This window comes from Hylobates moloch, unplaced genomic scaffold, assembly GCF_009828535.3.
Source record: "Hylobates moloch isolate HMO894 unplaced genomic scaffold, HMol_V3 SCAFFOLD_1, whole genome shotgun sequence".
In the NCBI taxonomy this organism is placed as follows: Eukaryota; Metazoa; Chordata; class Mammalia; order Primates; family Hylobatidae; genus Hylobates; species Hylobates moloch.
Window position 1 is genome coordinate 215,146,615 of NW_026652276.1, and position 23,279 is coordinate 215,169,893.

Below are 23,279 nucleotides of genomic sequence, written 5' to 3' on the forward strand. Positions count from 1 at the left end.
TTATCTCCTATTTTAAAACTACAGGAAAATCTAAAAATCAGTTTGCATTTCTGCATTTAACAGTGGAAGGCAGAATTATATGAACTCAAGAGTCCTGGTGGTTGGGACCACCATATTCTTGTTGTAGGACCAACACTGGCCTGCTGTGTGACCTTAGAGGAGTTATTTTTGTAGTTGTCTATAAAATGGAGTTCTTAGCAGCTGTTATCCACTTCTCATGTTTCATTTTTCATTCATTTTACAAAAATTTATCAAATGCCTACTATATGCCAGGCATTGGGAATGCAGTGGTGAATAAGACATGGTCCTCCCCTTTAGGATTCATATGTTCTGCTGGGAAAGATAGGAAAAAAACACATAAATATATAAAAGAAAGCAGTTCTGGGGATAGATAGTAGTTGAGCGGTAAGCAGTTCTGGGGATAGACAGTAGTTGAGTGGTGTGCTGGGATGGGGAGCCTATTTCAGACAGTGGAGAGAAGAGGCCTCTTTGGTTGAGTTGAGACTTCCATTCAGCATTGGCACCATGGATTGCCACAGGAGGTTTATACACAGTGTTGATATGGACCAAGCACAGGGCACATGAGATAGATTTGCCCTCAAGTGGTGGAGGGGATGGGCCCTGAACGTATAATTGGAAAGCAATTGGCAAAGACACTGAGGCTGTGGAAATGTAGAGATGAATAATCCAGCCATAGAGGTCAGGAAAGGATTTTTGGAGGGGTGACATTTAAACTGAGTTCTGAGAAACAAGTAGGCCAGCCAGGTGGAAGGAGAGAAGGACAGCCTGTGGAAAAGGCTCGTAGATTAAACATGAAAGCAGGTGGGTGGAAAATAGTTGAGTGGTAAGTATTGATTTACTTCTTAAAGTATTACTACATGATGGCAGAGGAAGTGGTTCAGAAGGTGATGAGTAATAATGAGTAAAAATTTGGTAAGGATAATCCAAATTTTGTATAATCCTTATAGATGATGGCAACTGAATATAATCTAGCACTTCGAAACCAACATATTCTCACAACTGTATTACTTTATGATTTATGATTTGTGGATTAACTTCATTTTTTAAAACATACTTTATACTCAAACCTTTTCCATTTTGAATTTCAAGTTAGAAATAGACTAGGTGATCTGTTTTATGATTTCAGGGCCTGTCATACCACAAGACCGCCTTACTTTGGAGAAGGGGATCGAGTTGATTATCATTTTATCTCTCAAGAAGTTTTTGATGAAATGGTAAACATGGTAAGCATGTTTGTCTTTGTTTTTATTGCACAAGAAATACATGTTCTCTGGCAAAAATGTTAGGAAATAGTTATAAATAAAAAAGGAAGAATTAAATGTTGTGCTTGCTATGAGAGGTGAGTTCTCTTACTGGGTTGTTTTTTTCTTAAAGTGCTTAATACATCATTCTTCACATGCTTTTTTATTTTATGGTCTCAGAGAAAATATTGTAAATTTCCAATAAAAATGAATGAGTAGGCATTTTAAGGAACTAGAACTAAAGCAGTATGAAAAATTCTTGTGATCTGTGCTTATCAGTTGCTGCTACTCTTATTAGTCAGATTTACTCAAGAAAAACAGTTCTTACAGAACCAATGGTACACAAAGCTTGTAAATTAAGTATGTCTGGGGATTTGGGTATTCTGTCCAGAGAGTAGTCTTTCTGTGTATTATCTGTGGTGCTTTCTAATTGTTACAACCCTAAGCACCATTTCAATATGGTATGTCCCATTTAGTTGGCTTGTTCTGGACATGTTACCTTCCATGGTCATGTTCCTGTTTGAGAAGTTCTCAGTCCTGGAGGCCAAGCTGTTCACTAATGCAGATGGCAGCCCTTGCTAGAAGATGGGAGATGATCCCTAACTTCTTTGAGGACTATGTTTTTACAAGGTCAAGGTAATTACCACGCATTAGTCCATTTCACAGACACTCAGAACAGTCTTGTTTAAGTTTTGGGTTTTTGCATTTGTTTGTTTTTTACTGAAACCCTGACAATCTGGTTATTGACAGTAACTCAAAACACTCTTGTTTTTGAATTCGTTTTCTTCAAAACAACTTATTTGTTCCTTCTTGGCCTTCACATACAAAGGGAACCCTCATAATCCTAGCATGTTTTATCTGTTGAAAGTATATGCTAATGTAAATATTTATCTGCCCATGACTTCAGTTAAACTGAAGGAGTAGCTCATATTTTCGTCACGACCAATGAATCTGTAAACCTTTTGTTTTTACTTCACCATGGCCCATATTTTTGTTTATATCTTCATTGTTTCTATCACCAAGTAAATCCTACACCACTTTCTTTTCTTTTCTGAAGCCCACTGGTGATTCCCTTATAGCTACATATTCTCTTTCCCCTTTCCCCTTCTTTTTCCTTCTTTCTTCCTCCGTTCCCACCCCCAAAATAATGGACCTGGCTTATTCTTCATTGTACAAAATCATGGAACATTTCAGCATAGGCTTTGCAGTTTCTATGAGTTTAATTTTGAATGGCCAACTCTATACATGGTGCATGTTTTCTGGACTTCTCTTGTGTTTCTGGAGATATACAAGTGAGAAAATCCTATGATCCCTGGGCAATTTTTCTTCTAACTTTGTCAAAAGAACATCTTGGAAATTCTTTATAATTTTCTCTCCTAGGGCTATATTTTGGCAGTTCAGTTTAATTGATTAAGAGTACTCTGGGACTTTATGTTTCTAAAAGCCTCAATAGAGATTTGAGAAGTTATCTTGATATTAGTAAGAAGTATTCTCTTAGAACTTTTTAGGTTGAAAGACAGCTAGTTCCCAAAATTAATGTTAATTTCTCTTGTTAGAGTATGAGGCATTTTTTTTTTTCACGTCAGTTCATCTGTTCTCAGTACCCCATCTGCTCTCTGGTGTTTCATACCTTATCAGATCTGTAATCTAGTCTGGTTCAATTCCTAGTCTAAAAAGTCACTACACTTCTATACTATATTTAGTCTTAGAATTTTACTACCTCTACAGAAATCCTCCTGTGTTTGAGAAGTACTTATTTTTACTGCTTCTGATAACATATATATACATTTCAGGATAATGTAATTTTCTTGAAATTGAATTGTGCCTCTGATCTCTTTTCCTTTAATGTAAGCTTGAGACTGTTTGATGAAGAGAGACAAACTTAGAGATGACAAACTCATGACACATTGTCAGCTTTGCCAATCACCCACAGACACTCAGCCTTCTGTTCACAGAACCCCCCTCTACACAGCAGCCACCCAGACAGCCTGCCCACCATCCTCCATTACAGCAGGCCCATTGACGGACAGCCTTGGCACACCCTTACTGTGGACAGTCACACCTTTCTGCTCTGACAGGTACAACACATAGACCTGCACACCCTCCCCCACACAGGCGCCTCCTCCATCCCATCAGACACTTCCCCCACAACACACAATCATCCCCCTAACATGCCCACAGATATGAGAACCCTTTTTATGGACACATACACAGTCCCCAAAGAAACTCTCTCTCTCCTGTAGAAATAAAATCACATACCCTGAGGTTTCTGGAGTATGACTATTGCTATTTATTAGGAAATCCATATGCAGCAAGAAACCAAAGTAGCATCACCAGCCAGAATGGGGTGGAGGGAAACCACTTAATCCCAATTCTTAACAAACTTGTAATGGGGTCTCTTTTATACCTATGTACTACGCAAGATTCCTCCCAACTCTATGTCTCTACATCTTTCTAGAAAATGGTTTTTTTTTATTATCCACAGTGGAAGGTCCTTGTACATAAACAATAAACAAACTTACAGTATATATCTGAAAAGGAATTCAAGTATACCTTTTGAAAACAGCGAGTCACAGAGTGTTAGTCAGGGTTCTCCAGAGAAACAGAATCAATAGGATGTGTTTATGTATAGAAGGAGATTTAGGGTTGGGCTCACACCTGTAATCCCAGCACTTTGGGAGGGTGAGGTGGGAGGATTGCTTGAACCTAGGAGTTTGAGACCAGCCTAGGCAACATAATGAGACCCTATCTCTTCAAAAAATAAAAAATTAGCCTGGTGTAGGGGTTCATGCCTGTAGTCCCAGCAACTCAGGAGGCTGAGGCAGGAGGATTGCTTGAGCCCAGGAGGTCAAGGCTGCAGTGAGTTATGATTGCCCCACTGCACTCCAGCCTGTGTAACACAGCAAGACCCCATCTCTTAAAAGAAAGAGATTTAGTATAAGAAATTGGCACACATGGGTTATGGAGACTGGCAAATCCAAATCTACAGTGTGAGCCGGGCAGCCAGGAAATCCCAATGGGTTCACCTGGCCCGCTGCCTAGACAGAGCCGATTTTTCAAGACGAGAATTGCAATAGAGAAAGAATAATTCACACAGGGCCAGCTGTGCAGGAGACCACATTTTATCATTACTCAAATCAATCACCCTGAGCATTTGGGGATCAGAGTTTTTAAGGACAACTTAGTGGATTGGGGGAAGCCAGTGAGCCGGGAGTGCTGATTGGTCAGAGATGAAATCATAGAGAGTCAAGCTGTCTTCTTGTACTGAGTCAGTTCCTGGGTAGGGGCCACAAGATCAGATGAGCCAGTTTATCGATCTGGGTTGTGCCAGCTGATCCATCAAGTGCAGGGTCTACAAAATATCTCAAGCACTGATCTTAGGAGCAGTTTAGAGAGGGTCAGCATCTTGTAGCTTCCAGCTGCATGACTCCTAAACCATAATTTCTAATCTTGTGTCTAATTTTTTAGTCCTATAAAGGCAGTCTAGTCCCCAGGCAAGAAGGGAGTTTGTTTTGGGAAAGGGCTGTTATCATCTTTGTTTTAAAGTGTAAACTAAGTTCCTCCCAAAGTTAGTTCAGCCTGTGCCCAAGAATGAACAAGGACAGTTTGGAGGTTAGAAGCAAGATGGAGTCAGTTAGGTTAGATCTCTTTCATTGTCTCAGTCATAATTTTGCAATAGAGGTTTCAGTGGTGCAGATGAAATCCAAAGGCTGATCTTTTTGTTCTATTGAGGCCTTCAACTGATTGGATAAAGTCCACCTATATTATGGGTGGCAGTCTGCTTCCTTGAAGTTCACCAATTTAAATGTTCATCTCACCCCAAACATCTTCCAAGTTGACACATAACACTAACCAGCAGATGCAATAAACAAGATAAAGTGTCTATCTGAAAGGAGAGCCAGACGTGTATGTATGTGTGTATATATATATATATATATATATATATATATATATATATAAAAGGAGTCACAGTATTTGTTCCAAATAACAAAGAAAGTATGACATTGAAGGAGTAAAATAGTAAGGATATTTATTGTTGAGTTTTTAACTTTTGGAATATATAACATAAACTTCTTTTGATTATGGGGGATGTGGATTTTCCTCATCACCTGCAGCAGACACATTGCCCAGAGACCCATCCCCCAGCCTCAAAAGACACCCTATGCCTTCTGGTCTCTGACCTCTCTTCCCTGACAGACAGCCCATCCCTGTACCCTCACAACTCCAGAACATCTGGGGCCAAGACTCAGGGTAGCAATAGACCCAACTGCTGCTGTTCTTAATGCTACCACCACCATTTGATGGGATTCAATGCAGCCCTGGAAGTTTTCACTTCATTGTTTATTTCAAAATCACATGTATGAGAAGTTACACTTGCCAAGATCATCCACGTTTTTATTCCTTCTGTTGTCATCAGTTACCCAGTTTAGATTTGACCTAGTGGTTTAATGAATATAGTATTGCCAAAGAAAAAATCACAGACAATTTTAAGAGACGTCTTTTTACTTGCCCCCTTTTTTTTCCCAAGGGAATACAGTTTTTGGAAGAACGGAGCTTCCAGAATACAGACAGAGGCGTCATTTATAGTTCAAATGGCTATAGGGCAGACACCAATTCTGTTGGATGACATTTGGGGCAGTTTCAGTAGAAAGCTATCTTTATGAGGAAAAACAGGATGGGTCTGGTTTTTCAAAGCTTTTAGGATGTCCCTGTAATTCATGGCCTCCCGGAATTATCCGTAATTCATAGCTTATCTTGGAATGCAAGGCTTTTGGAAAGGGAAGGCTTTTCTGCATTGCCTGGTGTGCTGGCACAGCTGAAATGGTGGCAGTAAAGGGCAGGCCATTAGTTTTGTTCTCTCAGTAATGAAGGTTTTGGTGCGGGTCTGGCAGGAAGTGGGTAAGTAAACAAAATAGTCTATTTTACCATATGCTGCAGTGCCTTAACACTCCTCAACATTTTGTCAGCAAATTATTTCTAAAAACCTATTTTTTTTTTGTCAGCTGAGAATTCTGAGTAAATTTCTCTGTCACAGTTTGAAATTAAGTTTCATTTACCCCATTGTCATCCTTATACAGTTGCTAAAATTTGTAAGGTTTTTGAAATTATTTAGAATAAGACATCAAATGATTTTAGTTATGTAAATTCCATGATGGCTGCTGTTATATGAAAATCTTTGTTCTTCTCGAATTCCAGGGGAAATTCATTCTAACATTTAGTTATGGTAATCACAAGTATGGATTAAATAGGGACACCATAGAAGGTATCGCAAGAGATGGTTTGGCAACCTGTATTCATATGGAAATAGAAGTAAGTGTTTTCATTCAACCAATTAATGTGTGTGTAGTTTGTGTGAGTGTGGTGTGTGTATGTGTGTGTGTGTATATATATGTATAAACTTTTTACTGATACATAATTGAGGTACATATTTGGTGTACATGCGATAATGTATATACATATTTGAGGTTGCGGAGGGGGTTACAATGCACAGGCAACACATTGCCAGGCACAAGATAAGATATTCCGTTTATAATTAGTATAGGGGGCAAGACACGTGAAACATTAAGTGACAGGAGTTAGGTTACAATACAAGAAATTGCACAGATATTGTGAGTGAAACTGCCACTCGAGCTTTATTTTCTGTTATTTCCTCACTAAATGCTCCTTTTTCTTTTTAGAGCATGGCTTCTGTTTATATAAAAGGGTATAGATAAAGCCTGATTCTCAGAGTGTAGGACTGGTTCCCCATCCCCTCAGGACAATGGCAGCCCCATGTGGTCAACTTTGTTCCTTCCTTCTGCATTTGTGTGGGCTGTGCTGCCATTTAACTGCAGTTGCTCACTAGGTGTAATATTTTCATACTTCCGGCAATTTAGACCTGTAGATGTCAGGAGATTTTTCTCTCTACCCCAATACCCTGTCTTCCCCCAACAATGATCTATAGTTAGAGTATGTAGAAGCTTCTCCAAAATTAAGATCCGGAGTAAAACTATGAATTTCCCACTCATTTATTATTTAAAAATATAGTGTTATTACATACTTGGAACCTTCAAAAATAGTTGATTGTTTTTTCAAGATCCTTTAACTGAGCAGTATGACACTTCTGGAATTTAAAAAAAAAAGCAATTATAAAACTAATTCAATTAGATCAAACATACAGAAAACAAAACCTAGGCAAATCGGGTACATAATCTTCCATGTCAACTCTGAATCTTTTTTTTCCTTTGTGACTTCACACAGGAGGAGACAGCAATTCCCTTCTGGCTCTTTGTGTTGGTATAAGTATTTCCTAGCTTACACATTTCTTCCAGCTCTTTAACTTTCCTGACTTAGAATATTTCCAATCTTACTTCTCTGTGATTAATTGGTTTTGTATCTTTAAGGAAGGTTTTCTTTGTTTCTATAATAACTAGCAAAAATAAAAGATCTTTTCTAAAAAATTTCTTCATTTGACAAGACAGAAACAAAAATTAATGCATTTGTGAATCCAGAAACTCTCCATCTTTTGTGTCTATCTTTCCCCAGTCCAACAGTTATCTGAGCAATGGCTCCTGTTTCACTGTTTTTCTCCCTGGGAGTTCACTTTTCCTCATTTCCAGGAGGTTGAGTCTATAATCCACACTTGATTCCCCTGATTCTCCCCAGCTGAAGTATTTTTCCAGACTGCCCTGGTCATTGACTGTTTCAGAACTTGTTTTGGAAATAGCCTGTATTTCTTCCAACTGAATTTTTAAAACAAAGATTTTGAACATTGAGTGAAACTGATTGAGATGGAAGGGACTTTAGAGTCCATTTGGAATGGCTCTTTCATTTCACCCGTGAGGAAACTGATAGCCAGAGAACTTGAAGGATTTGTGCGGCGTCTACAGGAGCCAGAGAGCTGCAGTCGTGACCAAGCCCTCCAGACTCACAGACCAGTCAGTTCCTTACACAGTTCCACGCTGTGATCTCCTGGTCTGCAGGTTACGAGGAGCTTGGCCTTCCCAACCAGGGTGCTGATTTAGGTACAGAAAGTGTCCCAAGATGATGACAAAGGGGTGACAGAAGAGCCTTTTCTCCCTGATAAGATCTCTATCTCCTGGTGCTCCACAGAAGCCTTTTGAAATATAGAATTGAAATTACCTTTCTGTAATAAAGTTGCAATATTGCTATGAATGTACCTATTTTATATCCAGCAATTTTCTAACAGTCATATTCATTAGAATGATTAATTAAAGGAAAGCCAGGTGGAGCGAATTGTAATATTTCCAATGACAATTTAAAACTTGATGAAGAGAGAAATATAATCCAATCTTGAGATATTTATAGAAAAATAGTAGCTAACTATACAGATGAAATAAATTCTTGAATATATTAATAATACTACTTCTTATACCCATGTTGTCAGATGGCTCCAAAATGATTTCTAAATCATGTATCTGTTTCCAATTTATTATCTTCCTTTTAATGCACAGGGTGTAAGAAGTTTGAAATATTCCTATTTTGAGCCTCGTTATATCCTGGTGGTGCCCATGAACAAGGAAAAATATGAGGGATATTTGCGGAGAAAAGGATTATTCAGTCGTGCAGAAATTGAATTTGCTGTCTCCAGAGTGGACCTTTACATTAAGATTAATCAGAATTTTCCGGGATATTTTGATGCAGTAATCAATGCAGGTTGGTAATTTTCAGCAAAGTTTTGTTTTTGAAATGTAAGGTTACTGAATTAAAAGTTTGTTTCATAGGGATAAAATTCTTGGGTAAAAGCTATTTTCCTTGTAACAGTGAATCACAAAGAGCTGCGAAAAGGGGTAAGAATTCAAGAGGTCTAATCTTCCACTGTTTTAATGAGAGCATTGTCTCAATTATTTCTTAAGATTGTAGCTAATAAGATTTGGTGTAAAATGAGCCTGAACTAAGTTCATTTTTTAGGGGACATTGTGAGAACAAAGTTAAATTATATATAATTTGAAATACACATTTAAATTTCTAGAAAGGCATATGAAACTCAGGTAATTTGATTATAATCTACACATAGGTTAAAAACCCAACTACTCAAAATATTATAACTTAAAAATGTATGTGTAAAACAAACATTTTCAGAAACTAGCTTAGAAATGACCATCTAATTTAAAGCAATAGTTCATGGGAGAATTTATCGAAATATGAAAATTTCCATATATATGTATATATATTTTTATACATATAAAATTTCTATAGATATATTCTAGGAACATTTTATATATATATATATATTTTTTTTTTTTTTTTTGAAAGAGAGTCTGTCTCTGTCGCCCAGGCTGGAGTGCAGTGGCGTGATCTTGGTTCACTGCAACCTCTTCCTCCGCCTCCCAGGTTCAAGCAGTACATCTGCCTCAACCTCCCGAGTAGCTGGGATTACAGGTGCCTGCCACCATGCCCACCTAATTTTTGCATTTTTGGTAGAGACGGGGTTCTACCATGTTGTCCAGGCTGTTCTCAAACTCTTGACCTCAAGTAATCCGCCCTCCTCAGCCTCCCAAAGTGCTGGGATTACAGGCATGAGCCACCGCACCTGGCAAATTTCTATTTTTAAAGTGCACTATATTACACAGTCAAAAAAAGGAATGAGAAGATTCTCTGTGTCTAGATAAGGAAATATCTCCAAGTCATACAGTTACTAAAAAAGACAGGTTTACAATATAGTATGCCATCATTTACGTAAAAAAAATTATGCAATTTTATTTTCTTGTGCTACATAAAAAAGTTCTCTGGCAGAATCTTCAAAAAACTAATAACACTGATTACCTCTTAGGGGGAAGGGAAACTAGATGAACTAGATGGACAGGGGACATTAGTTGAACCATATGAAATTGTTGATATTCAACTATTTTGACCTATGAAAACAGCAATTTCATATGGTTCAACTTATTAATAATAGTTTTTGGTCTCTGAAACATGTTAATGTATTACACAGTTGAATTTGTTTTCTATTCCTGCATAGAAATTATCACACTTAGTGTCTTAAAGCAACACCCATTTATAAATTCACAGTTTCGTAGATTAGAAGTCTGGTACAGCATAGCTGCATTTTCTGCTCAGGGTATCAGGAAGCTGAGGGCTCATCTGAAGGCTCTGGGGATAAACCCCCAAAGCTCATTCTTGTTGGCAGGATGGAGTTTCTTTTGGTTGTAGAACTGAGGTCCCAGTTTCCCTGTGGGCTGTCTGCCAAGAATTATCCTCAGTTTCTGGAGGTTGCTCTCAGGTATCATCCACGTGGCCCCACCATCTTCAAGCCAGCACCAGCACATCGAATCCTTCTTGTGATCTGAGTCTCTGACTTCTTTTTCTGCCAACAGCTGGAGAAGACTCTCCTTTTATGCAGCTCATGTGATTAGGGTGGGCCTGCCTGGATAATCTCCCTTTTGATTAACTCAAAGTCAACCCACTAATAACCTTAACTACATCCGCAAAAATCCCTTTTGCTTAATGTCACACAATCGTGGAGGTGGTATCTCATTGCCTCCACAAGTTCTGCCCACACTTAAGGAGAGGAGATTGATTATACAAGGGTGATGTGTCCTTAGGGTCATCTTAGAATTCTGCCTACCATAATATATATATAATTAAGTGCAGTAAACAAATCATTACCACCGATAGTTGAACATCAACTGTATTGGATCTGATCCTGTTGTGTTAAAGTATACTCTCTTTGCTGCAGATGATCTGGATGTTGCCTACCAAAAACTGAGTCAGCTCATTAGAGAATACCTTGGATTGACTGAGGAACCTGCCAAGAGTTTGGCTACAACTGCAGGTACTGTCCTATCCTCTTTGTGCCAGGATTTTTTTTTTTTTTCATGGAAAGGAAAACAAATCTGAGTTGCTATTTGGGTACTCATCACTTGGGCTAAATCTGGTTCTCTTTTATTCCTGTACCTCTTCTGGGGCAATTGTCCCCAAAACAAGCAGCATGAGTCAGCCTTCTGGACCTGTAACTCTGCTTATCTCTATGGTCATGATGGACCCCCGGGGACTGCCTTTCAGGAACAGGCCGGGCAGTGCCTTGGCGGAGGTAATAGATAAGAGTTAACCTCATGGTTCAGAACTCAGCCTTCCAGAAGTTTCATTCCTTAGAGAGCTGAGATGTTCTACTCGTCAGGTTTGTATTTAGTCTGAGAGTTTTCTTTCCCCTTTCTTTGCATTACCCCAGTCCTCAAAATACTGTGCTGCGGAATATAGTGGCAAGAGCACCAGTTGTAGGATCGGTGCTGCTGGTCCTAGCCCTGTGCTCTCTTGGGTGAGCTCCTTCACTGTTCGGATCTTCAGTTTACCGTCCTGCTATGTGGACCTAATGCTCCTTATCTACCACGTGGATGGTGAGCAGCACATGATGTAGTATGTGTAAGAGTGCATCCCCTTGGAATCCAGGAATTCTAAAGCCCTAAGTTAGAATTTTGGTACATGAATTTTGAGATGCATTTAAAAGGCTCCCTTGAGTCCACCTCACAGCTATTAGGATGGCTACTATAAAAACAAAATAAAAAACAGAAATTAACGATGTTGGCAAGGATGTGGAGAAAGTGGAACCCTTGTGTGCTGTTGGCGGGAGTGTAAAATGGTGTTGCTCCTGTGGAAAACGGTATGGAGGTTCCTCGAAAAATTAACTATAGAACTGTCCTGTCATCCAGCAATCCCACTTCTGATCTACCTCCAAAAGAATTGAAGGCAGGGTCTCAAAAAGAGAGCTGCACACCCATGTTTTTAGCAGCACTATTCACAATAGCCAAAAGGTGGAAGGAACCCATAAAATAGAATTTTATTTGACCTTAAAAAAGGAAGGAAATTCTGGCACATGCTACACATAGATGAACCTTGAAGACATTGTGCCAAATGAAATGAGCCAGCCACAAAAGGACAGCTATTGTATGATTCCACTTACATGAGGTATCTAGAGTAGTCAAGTTCATAGAGCCAGAAAGTAGAATGGTAGTTGCCAGAGGCTAGGGAATGGGAATGGTTTAATGGGTACAGGGTCAGTTTGAGAAGATGAAAAGAGTTCTGAGGATGGATGATAGTGATGGTGGCACAGTGTGAATATACTTCATGCCACTGAACTGTGTACTTAAAAATGGTTAAGATGGCCGGGTGCGGTGACTCATGCCTCTAATCTCAGCACTTTGGGAGGCCGAGGTGGGCAGATCACGAAGTCAGGAGATAGAGATCATCCTGGCCAACATGGTGAAACCCTGTCTCTACTAAAAATACAAAAATTAGCCAGGCGTGGTGGCATGTACCTGTAATCCCAACTACTCAGGAGGCTGAGGCAGGAGAATTGCTTGAATCAGAGAGTAGGAGGTTGCAGTGAGCCAAGATTGCACCACTGCACTCTAGCCTAGTGTCAGAGCGAAACTCCATCTCAAAAAAAAATGGTTAAGATAGTCAATGTTGTGTTATGTGTATTTTGCCACCATAGTAAGTTTTAAAACTTTCCCTTGGTGGACTGAACCCCATTCACACGCTGCATATTGTGAAATGTTAACCGGAGACCCTGGCTGCTTTGCAAGTATGTTCAGCTTTGTGTTTTAGCGGTTGTGACTTTTTGCCCAAATAGGATTTTGTATACCGGGTTGCATCCTGGCAGACTGAGGCAGGGCAGGTCATGATTTTGCCAGACTTCAAACTAATGCTGTTTTGTAATTTTGCACACTTTTCCCGGGTTGAGGGCCCCTGGTATTTTGGAATGAGGTCAACATGAAACTGGTAAAAATCAACAGATAATGGCTGAGAATTTCCTTCTCCATATGTCTTATAGGAGATGAAGTGACCAGGGTATGACCTGCTGACTGGAATGTTCCGGGAGAAAGTTTGACCTGTCTTAAAATAGGCAGGAATGGAGGACTGGAGGACTGTGCTCAGTCTACAAAGTGGGAACTGGGGAACATTAGATTAGGAGCGTGTCAGGGTATTTATCCAGCCCTGCTCGGAATCTCTGCACTGGGTGTCAGTTCTTTAGAAAGCCATCTCTATGGAGAAGGGCTGTGTAGTGTATCTAATGAGGCTTCTGTAGCTCAGTAGAAGTTTCTCTTGAGGAAATCTGGCTCCCCTTGCCTTAATTCTTTGCTAACCAAGCAACCTTCTGATCTTTAATTTGGTCCCGTCGGGTGGACCTGCTCCTGTGGGGGCTGTACCTGCTCCTGTGGGGGCTGTACCCTACGTTACCCACCCTGCCCTGATCCCTGAGCCAGGCTTGTCTCCATTGTAAATTAATTAATTGGTGTACTGGCTTTTAAATCAGCCTCTTGTGGGTTTGGATAAACATGAATCAGTCCCCTGAGCCTGACCAGCTCTGAGTAACTGAGAACAGGGTGTTTCTCAATCTGAGGTTGCCACTGACTGGTGGGGCTTGAACAAGACTTTGCCTCAACAGCCAGTGAGATTCTATCTCTGTATCTTTTCTTATTCTACAACTATCAGGAACACTGGCTATTGGGTGCAGTTGCCATTTGGTAAATTAATAGACCAGATAACGTGTGCATAGAAAAATAGACTTGATTTTAACGGGTATAATAAAATTTTATTTATTTGGACTAATGAGGTTAGGCTTGGCTGATTTAATGAAAAGCGTGAATTATTGAATTTGTAAAAATGTTTTAGCTCTCAGTTACATTTCATAACTGAAACTGGGCCATCTAGTTACTGACTAATAGAATTCCAACTTTAAAAGGTAGGTAGGCAGATTTGTAATTAATGTATCAAATCACTAGCCTCAAGGCCCCTTTGTTTTTTTGGCATGTTTAGTATTTTGAAAAACAATGTGTTTTCTGAAGCCAACCACTTTATCTTACCTAGACAATTAATTTACTGAGGAAGTTACTTTTTCTACTTGTGGATTTAAGAATAAACTTGCACATAAAGTGACATTGTAGAGGCCAGACGTTATTCAAGTGAGTATCTAAAAAGTTCTAATGAACACGGTTCTTATTAATACACATTTAATGGTGTCTCTAGTGGGACAAGAAATAGAGCCTATGTTCTTCCTGAGTCTGAGGGCTGTGAAGAAGGTGCCAAGGAATGGGGGCCAGCTGTTTACAGGTTCAGTGCATGAGAGTGGGGCCAACCATAATTACCTTAAAACAAGTGTCAGTGTGTCCAGAGTTGGTTCCTGCCAGTGGGTTCGTGGTTTGCTGTCTTCAAGAATGGAGCTGTGGACCTTCGTGGTGAGTGTTACAGCCCTTAAAGATGGCACGGACCCAAAGAGTAAGTGGTAGCAAGGTTTATTGTTAAGAGTGAAAGGACAAAGTGTCCGCAGCATGGAAGGGGACCTGAGTGGGCTGCTGCTGCTGGCGGGAGTGGCAAGCTTTTATTCCCTTATTTGTCCCCTCCCATGTTCCGTTTCTGTCCTATCAGAGTGCCCTTTTTTCAATCCTCCCTGAGATTGGCTACTTTTAGAATCCTGCTGATTGGTGCGTTTTACAAACCTCTTTTAAGACAGGAAAGTTCCCCAAGTCCCCACTCGACCCAGGAAGTCCAGCTGGCCTCACCTCTCATCAGCACTCCCCAGGAAGGGACCCAGAGCCCCAGCAGAGTCACCATCATGTGCCCAGCTGGTGCTTCACCTCATTGCTCCTGCTCTGAGCTGAGTCACTCTGATTTTAGGTTCTATAATTTAGATATATGTGTATAAACAAATTAGTCACATAAATGGGACCTCTAGAAATAAAAAACAATAGTTTTAGTATATTGAATTTTTAAAAAAATAATTGAGCTGTCAAAAGGAAGAAATTGAAATAAAAAATAGTTATGATTCTGTGAAAGACAGCTTTGTGTGAGCAATTAGAAAACTGGACTGGAAATATGAAGCCTTGGTTTTCTATTCTAAATCTAACCAATAATCATTAACTTGATTCGAGAAATAATTTTGAGCTCCCATTTCTTAAAATAAAAACCTATATGTAATGTCATGGTGCACTATTAGAATCCAGCTGTCCAGAGCTGAGGTTTTTCCCAATTGGATTAGGCATCAGTACAAACAGAAATCTTATGACCAACAGCATTGTTTTTCTTAAAGTGGTAATCCTGTATCAATGCAAACTGAAAATTATTCCCAGATATCTGAAGTAGTAATACATAGCTTTATCTTTTGTAATTTTACATTGCTAATTTATAACTAAGAATACCAGCTGAATTTCTACTCTAACAATGAGAGTGGAACCGAGTGATAAAAGGAAGTGCAAGGTTTATCAGTTCTGAGTACAGCATCTTTCAGCCTGGACCCAGAAATATAAACTTTCACCAATGGGTGGATTAATTGAATTTTCACTTAATGCATATATAAAATAGTAACTTTAGGTACACAGTGATTATAAACCCTTGAAATCTTCAGATATCCCCTTAATTTAAAATATGTATCAGCTGGGTGCAGTGGCTCACACCTGTAATCCCAGCACTTTGGGAGGCTGAGGCCGTCAGATCACGAGGTCAGGAGGTCGAGACCATCCTGGCCAACATGGAGAAACCCCGTCTCTACTAAAAATACAAAAATTAGCTGGGCGTGGTGGTGCGTGCCTGTAATCCCGGCTACTCAGGAGGCTGAGGCAGGAGAATCGCTTGAACCAGGGAGTCAGAAATTGCAATGAGCTGATGTCACAGCACTGCACTCCAGCCTGGTGACAGAGTGAGACTCCATCTCAAAAATAAATAAATATTTATATATATACACATATGTATATATATGTATGTGTATATATATATGTGCGTGTATATATATGTATGTGTGTGTGTATATATATATATAGATACAGATATAGATATATAGGATTGTCTTATTTTCCCTATTGTAAAGTGAATAACATTTATTTCTAATACCCGTAGGCTCAAAAAGCACAAGTAAACAAAATAGTTTCTATAAAATAAGGAAAAAACTATATTCACAACTCAGTATTAAGGGATATCTTTCCTTCCATTTGTCTCTAAACAACCTACTTCTGGGATAGTCAATGCTTCCAGTAAAGCTTTTAAAAAGCTGGACCAACTGTCACCCTGAGTTCTTACTATATAGATCATAAAATAAAATTATATTTGCAAATCATTATTCTGACTAATGGTAGAAAGAAATGATAATGGTTATGATAAGTCAAACAGAGGAGAACTGAGCAGTTGACTAGTCCATAAAGTTTCCCTTTAATAAAAGGCCTGGTATGATTTGCCAAGTTATGTCAATTGTTAAATTGTAAAAGTAGGGAACACATCCTTATATGTCTGATTACAGAAAACCAAGAGAGATTAAAGAGCAAAGGACCCTTTAGCATAGGATTTCACTGTTCCTATATTTTTCCGTCTTTCAAAATTAATTTTATATTTTGGTTAAAAAGCATACTTTAACATAAAATTTGCCATTTTAACCATTTTAAGTGTACAATTCAGTGGTACTAATTACATTCACAATGTTGTATAACCATCATCACTACCTATTTCCAAAATTTGTCATTACCCGAAACAGAAACTCTATACCCATTAAACTATTACTCCCCTCAACTCCTGGTAACCTCGAATCTACTTTCTTTTCTCTATGAGTTTGCCTATTCTCGATATTTTCACAGTTTTGTTTTTCAGTTTAACCTTGTTTCTTGTCTAAGCTAGTATTTCAGTTTATAACAGTTATAAACGAGGGAGTTCCGAATGATGAACAGGACATCCCCTCAGAAACTGCACCAAGAGGGAAGCCTTTCTTTGCTCCCACCTGTCCCGCCCTCTCCCTAGAGGACACCGGTTTGATGGGATGCAAAGGGTACGTGTCCAGACTAGGGGCTCAGTGAGAACCCAGCAGTGCAAGCTCACCCTGCGTCAGTGGAGGGGATCGGGGGCTGGGAGCCTGGTTTGCCTCTGGGGAATGGATCACTCTGAGGTCACCTCAGAGGTCTGATTTGGGTTGGAGTCTCTGAGTATCAGATCTTCCCCAAAGTGAGCTGAGACTAGCTTCTTCAAGGCTGTTCCAGACTGGTGTGCCACCTCTGACCGCTCCACATTTCAGAGCTATGTCCTTAGGACTGGGGTAAGATGGTATTTGGGCCCTCAGAATCCATCTAGTGAACAAGTGCCTGCTGGATGATGGCATCTGTGAGACTGTCCCAGAGATCAGTCACTCTGAGAACCTGGCGTCAACACCAAGTTGACACCTCTCTGAAACACCAGCATTGCTAGTGGCCTCTGAGAGCCATTTCTGAAGGCAAGGTAGAAGTGGAAGTCCAAGGGGAGGCCTGGGGATGTGAGTGGGGGGATAGCAGCCTGGATGGGGGTCCTCAGGAGCAGCTGTTCTGAGCCATGGTGCCTTGTGATTCTGTCAGGCCGATTCTTTCCTTCCTTCTTACATTCATCACCCATTTCCTCAGTTCCTGCCCCTTTGCCAGGTATTGGTGAACAGACATAACTCTTCACAGAGCTCATGGCTTATATAAGGGGGCTGCTGTTAAACAAGGAAACAAACAAATGGGAGTTCATCTGGTTTGGATGTCCATCCTCTAGTTTCTACCATCAAAAACAGCACTGATCTCTAAGTTGGTAAAAATTTAAAATCTCATTCACTTGGAAAATGTCTTACCACCCACAAATCTGGATGTAAATTTTGGTTATATGAATAAGAACCAGACATAAACCTCTTATGTTTATTCATTGAAGTTTATGTTTTCAGTTGACTAAAATTGTTCTAAGTTCCACTAAATGAGAGAATTATAGACACTTAATATCTCCAAGGAGAAGGGAAGGTTAAGTTCTCCTGTATGTGTAATTTTATTCCTTTCAAGGGCCTATGTGCATCTAACAGGGGAAAGATGTTTTTCTTATTAATTTCTAAGTAGTTAGTTAACTTCTATTTATAGTTAACTTCTTTTTATATTAAAGCAGGAGCTCCCTCTAGCAAGAAGACTGTCTCTGGGGTACCAGCACACCTGGTTCCATCTCCCAGGCGCTTGGCAAAACTGCAAGCAGATGGCCAGATGACAGAGCAGCTCTCTGGAATGCAAATTCATGCCAAGGACCTAGAAAATGAGAGCCTAACTCCTGCCCAGAACCAAGAGCTGGCTCAGGAGGGAGAAGCTCATCAAAAAGCACTTTCTCCTGACAGCCCTCTCAATCCTGAGCTCCCTCAACACCTCAGTTCATCGGCACCGGGTCTTCCTCAGCAGGCCCAGGACCTATCCCTAAACCTGACGGAAGAGGATGTCCAACAATCAGATCTTCCTCTAAAACAAATAGCCACTGAGACAGATGTCCCTGAGGTGGAAGCCAGTGAGGTGGGGCAGTCTCCCATCACCCCTACCCTGGCACCTCCTGCATACCCTTCCCCTACCCCATCCCATGGCCCTCAGCCAGGCCAGGACGAGGAGTCAGGGGAGGCCCAGGTAACCCCCACTGGCCCTCCTCTGTCTGAACCTCCACAGGGACCTGGCCCCACTCCCCTCAGCCCTCAGAGAATTCAGGATGAGGAAACTGAGTCAGACAAACTTCCACCCAGCAGTTCCCACCATGATCCTCCAAAAGATTCTTCCTACCCTGACTTGGTGCAGAAACTTGCTGGAGATTCTCAGCAAGCTCTGAAGGAGGAAACCTCCAAACCAGAAGCCATCTGGGTCAGTATCCCTCACCCAGAACTGCCACATCCCCAGGACTTAGCAACAGATACCAAGCAGCCCCAGGCCAGGGAAGCCCTAGGGACCTTGCTTCCTAGAAGCCGGCTGGCTCCTACTCAGCTGCCCCAGCCTCAGGTGCTGGCTCCCCTCCAGAGCAGGAGGCCCACACCCAAACTCCTATTGCCCAGCAGGGAAGAGGCTTTAGGAACAACCTCCGATCAAACCATGACTCTCTCTCCCAGGCTTCCACCAACCCGGGAAGCAGACACCAGTAAACTTCCTCCCATCAGCCCTCCGCACTCAAAACCACCACCAAATCTGAACCCCCAGGCAGCCCACAGTCCTCAGCAAGTCCAGGAAGAGAAGGTCAGTGAGGTGAAACTCCCTCTTATCAGTCCTCGCAGCCAGGAGCAAGCAGCACCTTGCATCCTCAGTCCCGCCCAGGAGGAGGCAGCTCAGAAAGTGAGGCTCCCTCACATTCCTGCTCCTCTCCTGGAGCCAGGGCTGCCCCAGAACTCGGGAACTCAGCCTGATCCAAGGCCTGCAAAGGAAAGGAAAGCTCCCCAAGCAGGTGGCTCCTCCAGGAGGAGGTTTCCAGACATGCAGGCCTCACCCCACAACCAGGGGCCACTTCAGCAGACAGGGGCTAGGAAAAAAAAACTTCCCCATCCAGAAAGGGACGGCTGGAGGACTGGCACCTCTGGAAGAGGTACCGCCTGGGAGCCACCAGCCAGCCTCGCAGCTAGAACCCCATGATCAGCCAGCTCCCACCATGGTGCCCGACCATCCCAACCCCAGCCCTCCTCTTGTTTCTTGTCTAAGCTAGTATTTCAGTGTGTAACTGTTACAAACTAGGGCCATCCGAGCAACCAGAGAAGCCAAGTCCATACACCAGAAATTCCTGAGCCACCCCACGCCGAGCCATCACCTAAGACCCCCAACTACAAGAAGATAAAAAAACAACTCCAGAAAAAGCGCCCATACCAACCTCCCCACAAATGACCTGGCTTGGAATGTAGATGTGTCCAAACAAGGGCCATCTTGGAAGAGAGAGATTTTTGGAGGGTTATCTCAAGAAAATAAAACTCCCGTCGGTGGCGATCAGCCAGCTCAGGAGGGCCAGCCCTCACCCAGGAGACCCCTCCAGAGGGAAAAGGCCCCTGCGGAGTCGCTACGGGATAGTTCAGCTCCTGTGGAGCATCCAGGGAGAAAGGGACAGGTTCATCGAAAGGGCAGGTCTCAGAGGAGAGAGATTGCTTCGCAACTCCCAGAGCAGGACAGTGAGCCCCCAAGCCAGCAGCCTGTCAAAGACACACCAGCCCATCAGGAGAGAGGTCAGGCCAGAGAGAGCTCTGTCCAAAGGCACAATGCACTTGCTTCCAAGCAGCAAACCAAAGAGAAGCGAACCCGAAAACATGGGACAGTGCCACAGGACAAAAGCCCCACCACCCCCAGAACCAGGTGTCTGCTGTGGAGCGGGGCAGCTGGAAGGGAAGACTGTGTGCCAGGGGCAATCAGAGCACCAAGGTTTAAGCCATCCCTGGAGCCACCAGCTCATTAAGGTCTGGGAACCCCAAGGCAGCACTGTCACAGAACAACCAGCTATGGCTGGGTGCTGTGAGTCTCCACACTGGCTTCCTCCGGAACCCATGGTCAGCGTCGGTGGAGGGGCTGTTCAGCGCTGTCCAAAGCTTGGATTCCTAGAAGGCAGTCAATCTGCACTCCTGTGCCTCTTCTGCTGTTGCCGTCATAGCCTGGAAAAGCAGCTGTCGCAGAGGGATGCAGCTCTATCAGCTGCTGCCACCAAATTGAGCCATTCTGGAAGGCTGGTGTCAGCAAGTAGCCTTTGTGTCCAGACACGAATCCAACCTGAGTTCCAACTCTGGCTGAAGCAGGGCCATATTGCCATTAAGTTTTGTTCTCTTCATAAGGAAAGTTCGCTTCTAGACTTCTAGAAAATTCTCTCACCCCTCTTGCATTATCGAGGAGTTCCAAAGCAAAAAGAACTCGAGACAGGAATACTTTGCTGTTCCTGGAGGTTTCAAACCTACAGTAAACTTGTGGGAATCTTCTGTAGGGAAGAAGACATATTTTGCATGCATGACTCTGTGATCCAATGCTTCAGATCTGTCTTGGCAATATGTTGCCTGAAACTTACTTTTGCTTGAAATGTATTTCAAAATGGATACCTTCCTTCTTTCTCTGAATAGAAATCTCATGTAAATTAGCCCATGCCTTTATTATGCCAAACCATCTGGTTGAATCAATTAAAAGAATTAATGGGGAGAACATTTAAGTGAATCAGTTGTTCGTTTATCTATTCATCATCAGGATTCTTTCACTGGCAAATGATAGGAGTCCACTCTAAGCCAGCTTGTGTGACTCTATTAGAAGGGAGTAGAAGCTTTCATATGACCAAACTATGGGAAGGGCAGGGCTACAGCAAGTCTCAGAGAGACTGGGGGCCAGTTGTGGAACATAACCAGGATTCTAGTCATCTCCTGCACTCTGGTCTAGGACTCTCACTACTTCTCATCTCTGTTTCTTTCTCCATGTTGGCTTCATTCTTTGGACCACAAATGACTCTATCAGTTTCTGCACATGGCGGGGAACATGGCCACCAGCAGCTCTCAAGCCCATATCTGATTTTACCTCTGGAAGCTCCCACTACTGTAAAGGGATTAATTTGAATGAATGTTCATTAATCCTAATCCAGAGAAAGTCTTGTTGGCCTAGCTTGGTTTAGGCACTCGTTCTTAAACCAATCTACTCTGGCAGGGACCAGGGTTACCTTTAGACATACCTATTGAACCTACTCCTATGTATGGACACTATACTCCACCCAAAAAGAGGATAATTGTGACCGAAACGGACAACCCAAGATGTGACTCTTAAAAAGCTACAAGATATCTATTGAGCACTTACTGTGTACACAGCAGCATGCTAAACTGTGTTTGGTATCTCATATTTAAAAATGTAACTGATGACTAAATGCCTGTGTAAAGGTATCTTACACAAAAGAGAGGTGTCTACGAAACTATGAATTTTAAGTGTTATTTCAAGGGCAGTAGAGGAAACTGATATTTTAGAAATCCAGGATATAGAAATCCTCTTGCAAAATGAAAAGCTTATCTAATGCCAGCAATTACCCTCTGATTTATCTGATTTGTGCATGATGAAAATAATACAGTAATTGCAGAAAACATACCATTTATTTATTTTTACTAAAAGTGTATTTATTTTTACTAGAAGTTCATTCATCTGACAAGCATTTATTGAGCACACCCTATGTGCCAGACAGCGATGGTTGCTAGATAAGGGGAAGTGATGAGGATACTTCAAGAAGCTTTGTCTTTTATCAAGGAAGACAGATAAGAGAGTTCATTATATTAATAACGCCATGTGATTAGGGCAACTGCAGGCCCCACCGCGTGTTAGGCTACATTTTGCCTCCTACAGACAGGAAAATCCATTTGTTAACTTTTCCAAATGTCATAAGAATACCAAGGAAGGACACTGAATTCGGTCTGGGATACAAACATTGGATCAGGAAACACTCCTAAGAGAAGGTCAGCCTTCAGCTTAGTCTTCGCGGTTGCAGAATAGTCAGCAGACTGATGGGGAGAGGAAGTTCTCTTAGAAGAAGGAACCACATACGCCTAAGCAGGGGCAGGCATAGCACCTTCTAAGGACCCGAATGCCAGGAGAGATGCAGGTCTATATAGATCCAAAGTGCCTTTTGTGCTACACCGAAGAGCTTGGAAACTTGATCTTTAACAATGGGGAGCTGCTGAATTTGTATCTGAGAGGCATCTGTCTGGAGGGGGTATAGAGGATAAATTTGAGGAGAGCAATACAGGAAGCAGGAGGAGTGGCGGGGAAGTTATTGCTGTAGTCCAGGAAAGAAGGTTAGGCCTGAAATAAGGCTGTGGGTGCAGGAATTGTCAAATTAGGTAAATATTTAGATTGCATGTGGGGGAGGGCAGATTGTGCAAGAGAGGAAGAAAATTAAGATAATTACTCATTTTCTATGAGGTGGGTGTGGGGCACTTTAGAGTTATCCATGTCTCATTTAGGTGAAGAATTTTCGAAATTTAAAATTGCTTTTAGAAATGTATAATTTTCCTCTTTGGGCGCCTGTTTCTGAGGCTCCTGAAGGCATTTGGGGTTGCATTTCCATTAGAGTACAAAAGGGAAGCGATAAGCCAAATTTTTTTTATCACTTGTTTGTGTTGCTGTTATTGTTTTGGTAGTATATGTTCCTAATGTCTCAGATTCAGTGGAACCGGACAACATTTTGTTTGTGGTCGGAGGAAAGGAGTGGAAAAGAGTATCAACAAGAGGTTTTTAGTGCTATTATTGATTTTCTTGGTATAAGGGAAACCTCTGATTTTTACACGTAGAATAATAATGTTTAAAAATTGCCATTTTC

At 41.5% G+C, this 23,279-nt stretch overlaps 1 protein-coding gene across 6 annotated transcripts in view; it reads left to right on the top strand.

Moving 5' to 3' along the window:
* The window catches only part of LRGUK (leucine rich repeats and guanylate kinase domain containing), a 157,178-nt gene that overhangs the window by 66,355 nt on the left and 67,544 nt on the right, over window positions 1–23,279 (top strand). For 4 of the 6 annotated variants that reach the window (XM_032753545.2, XM_058426871.1, XM_058426864.1 and 1 more), the window contains exons 12-15: window positions 1,148–1,244; window positions 6,459–6,572; window positions 8,717–8,918; window positions 10,942–11,037. In XM_032753545.2, the coding sequence (XP_032609436.1) occupies window positions 1,148–1,244; window positions 6,459–6,572; window positions 8,717–8,918; window positions 10,942–11,037 (509 nt within the window). Of the gene's footprint in view, window positions 1–1,147; window positions 1,245–6,458; window positions 6,573–8,716; window positions 8,919–10,941; window positions 11,038–13,035; window positions 13,815–18,122; window positions 22,072–23,279 lie in introns of those variants that run through there. The other 2 variants (XM_058426861.1, XM_058426879.1) reach the window with 2 other exon arrangements.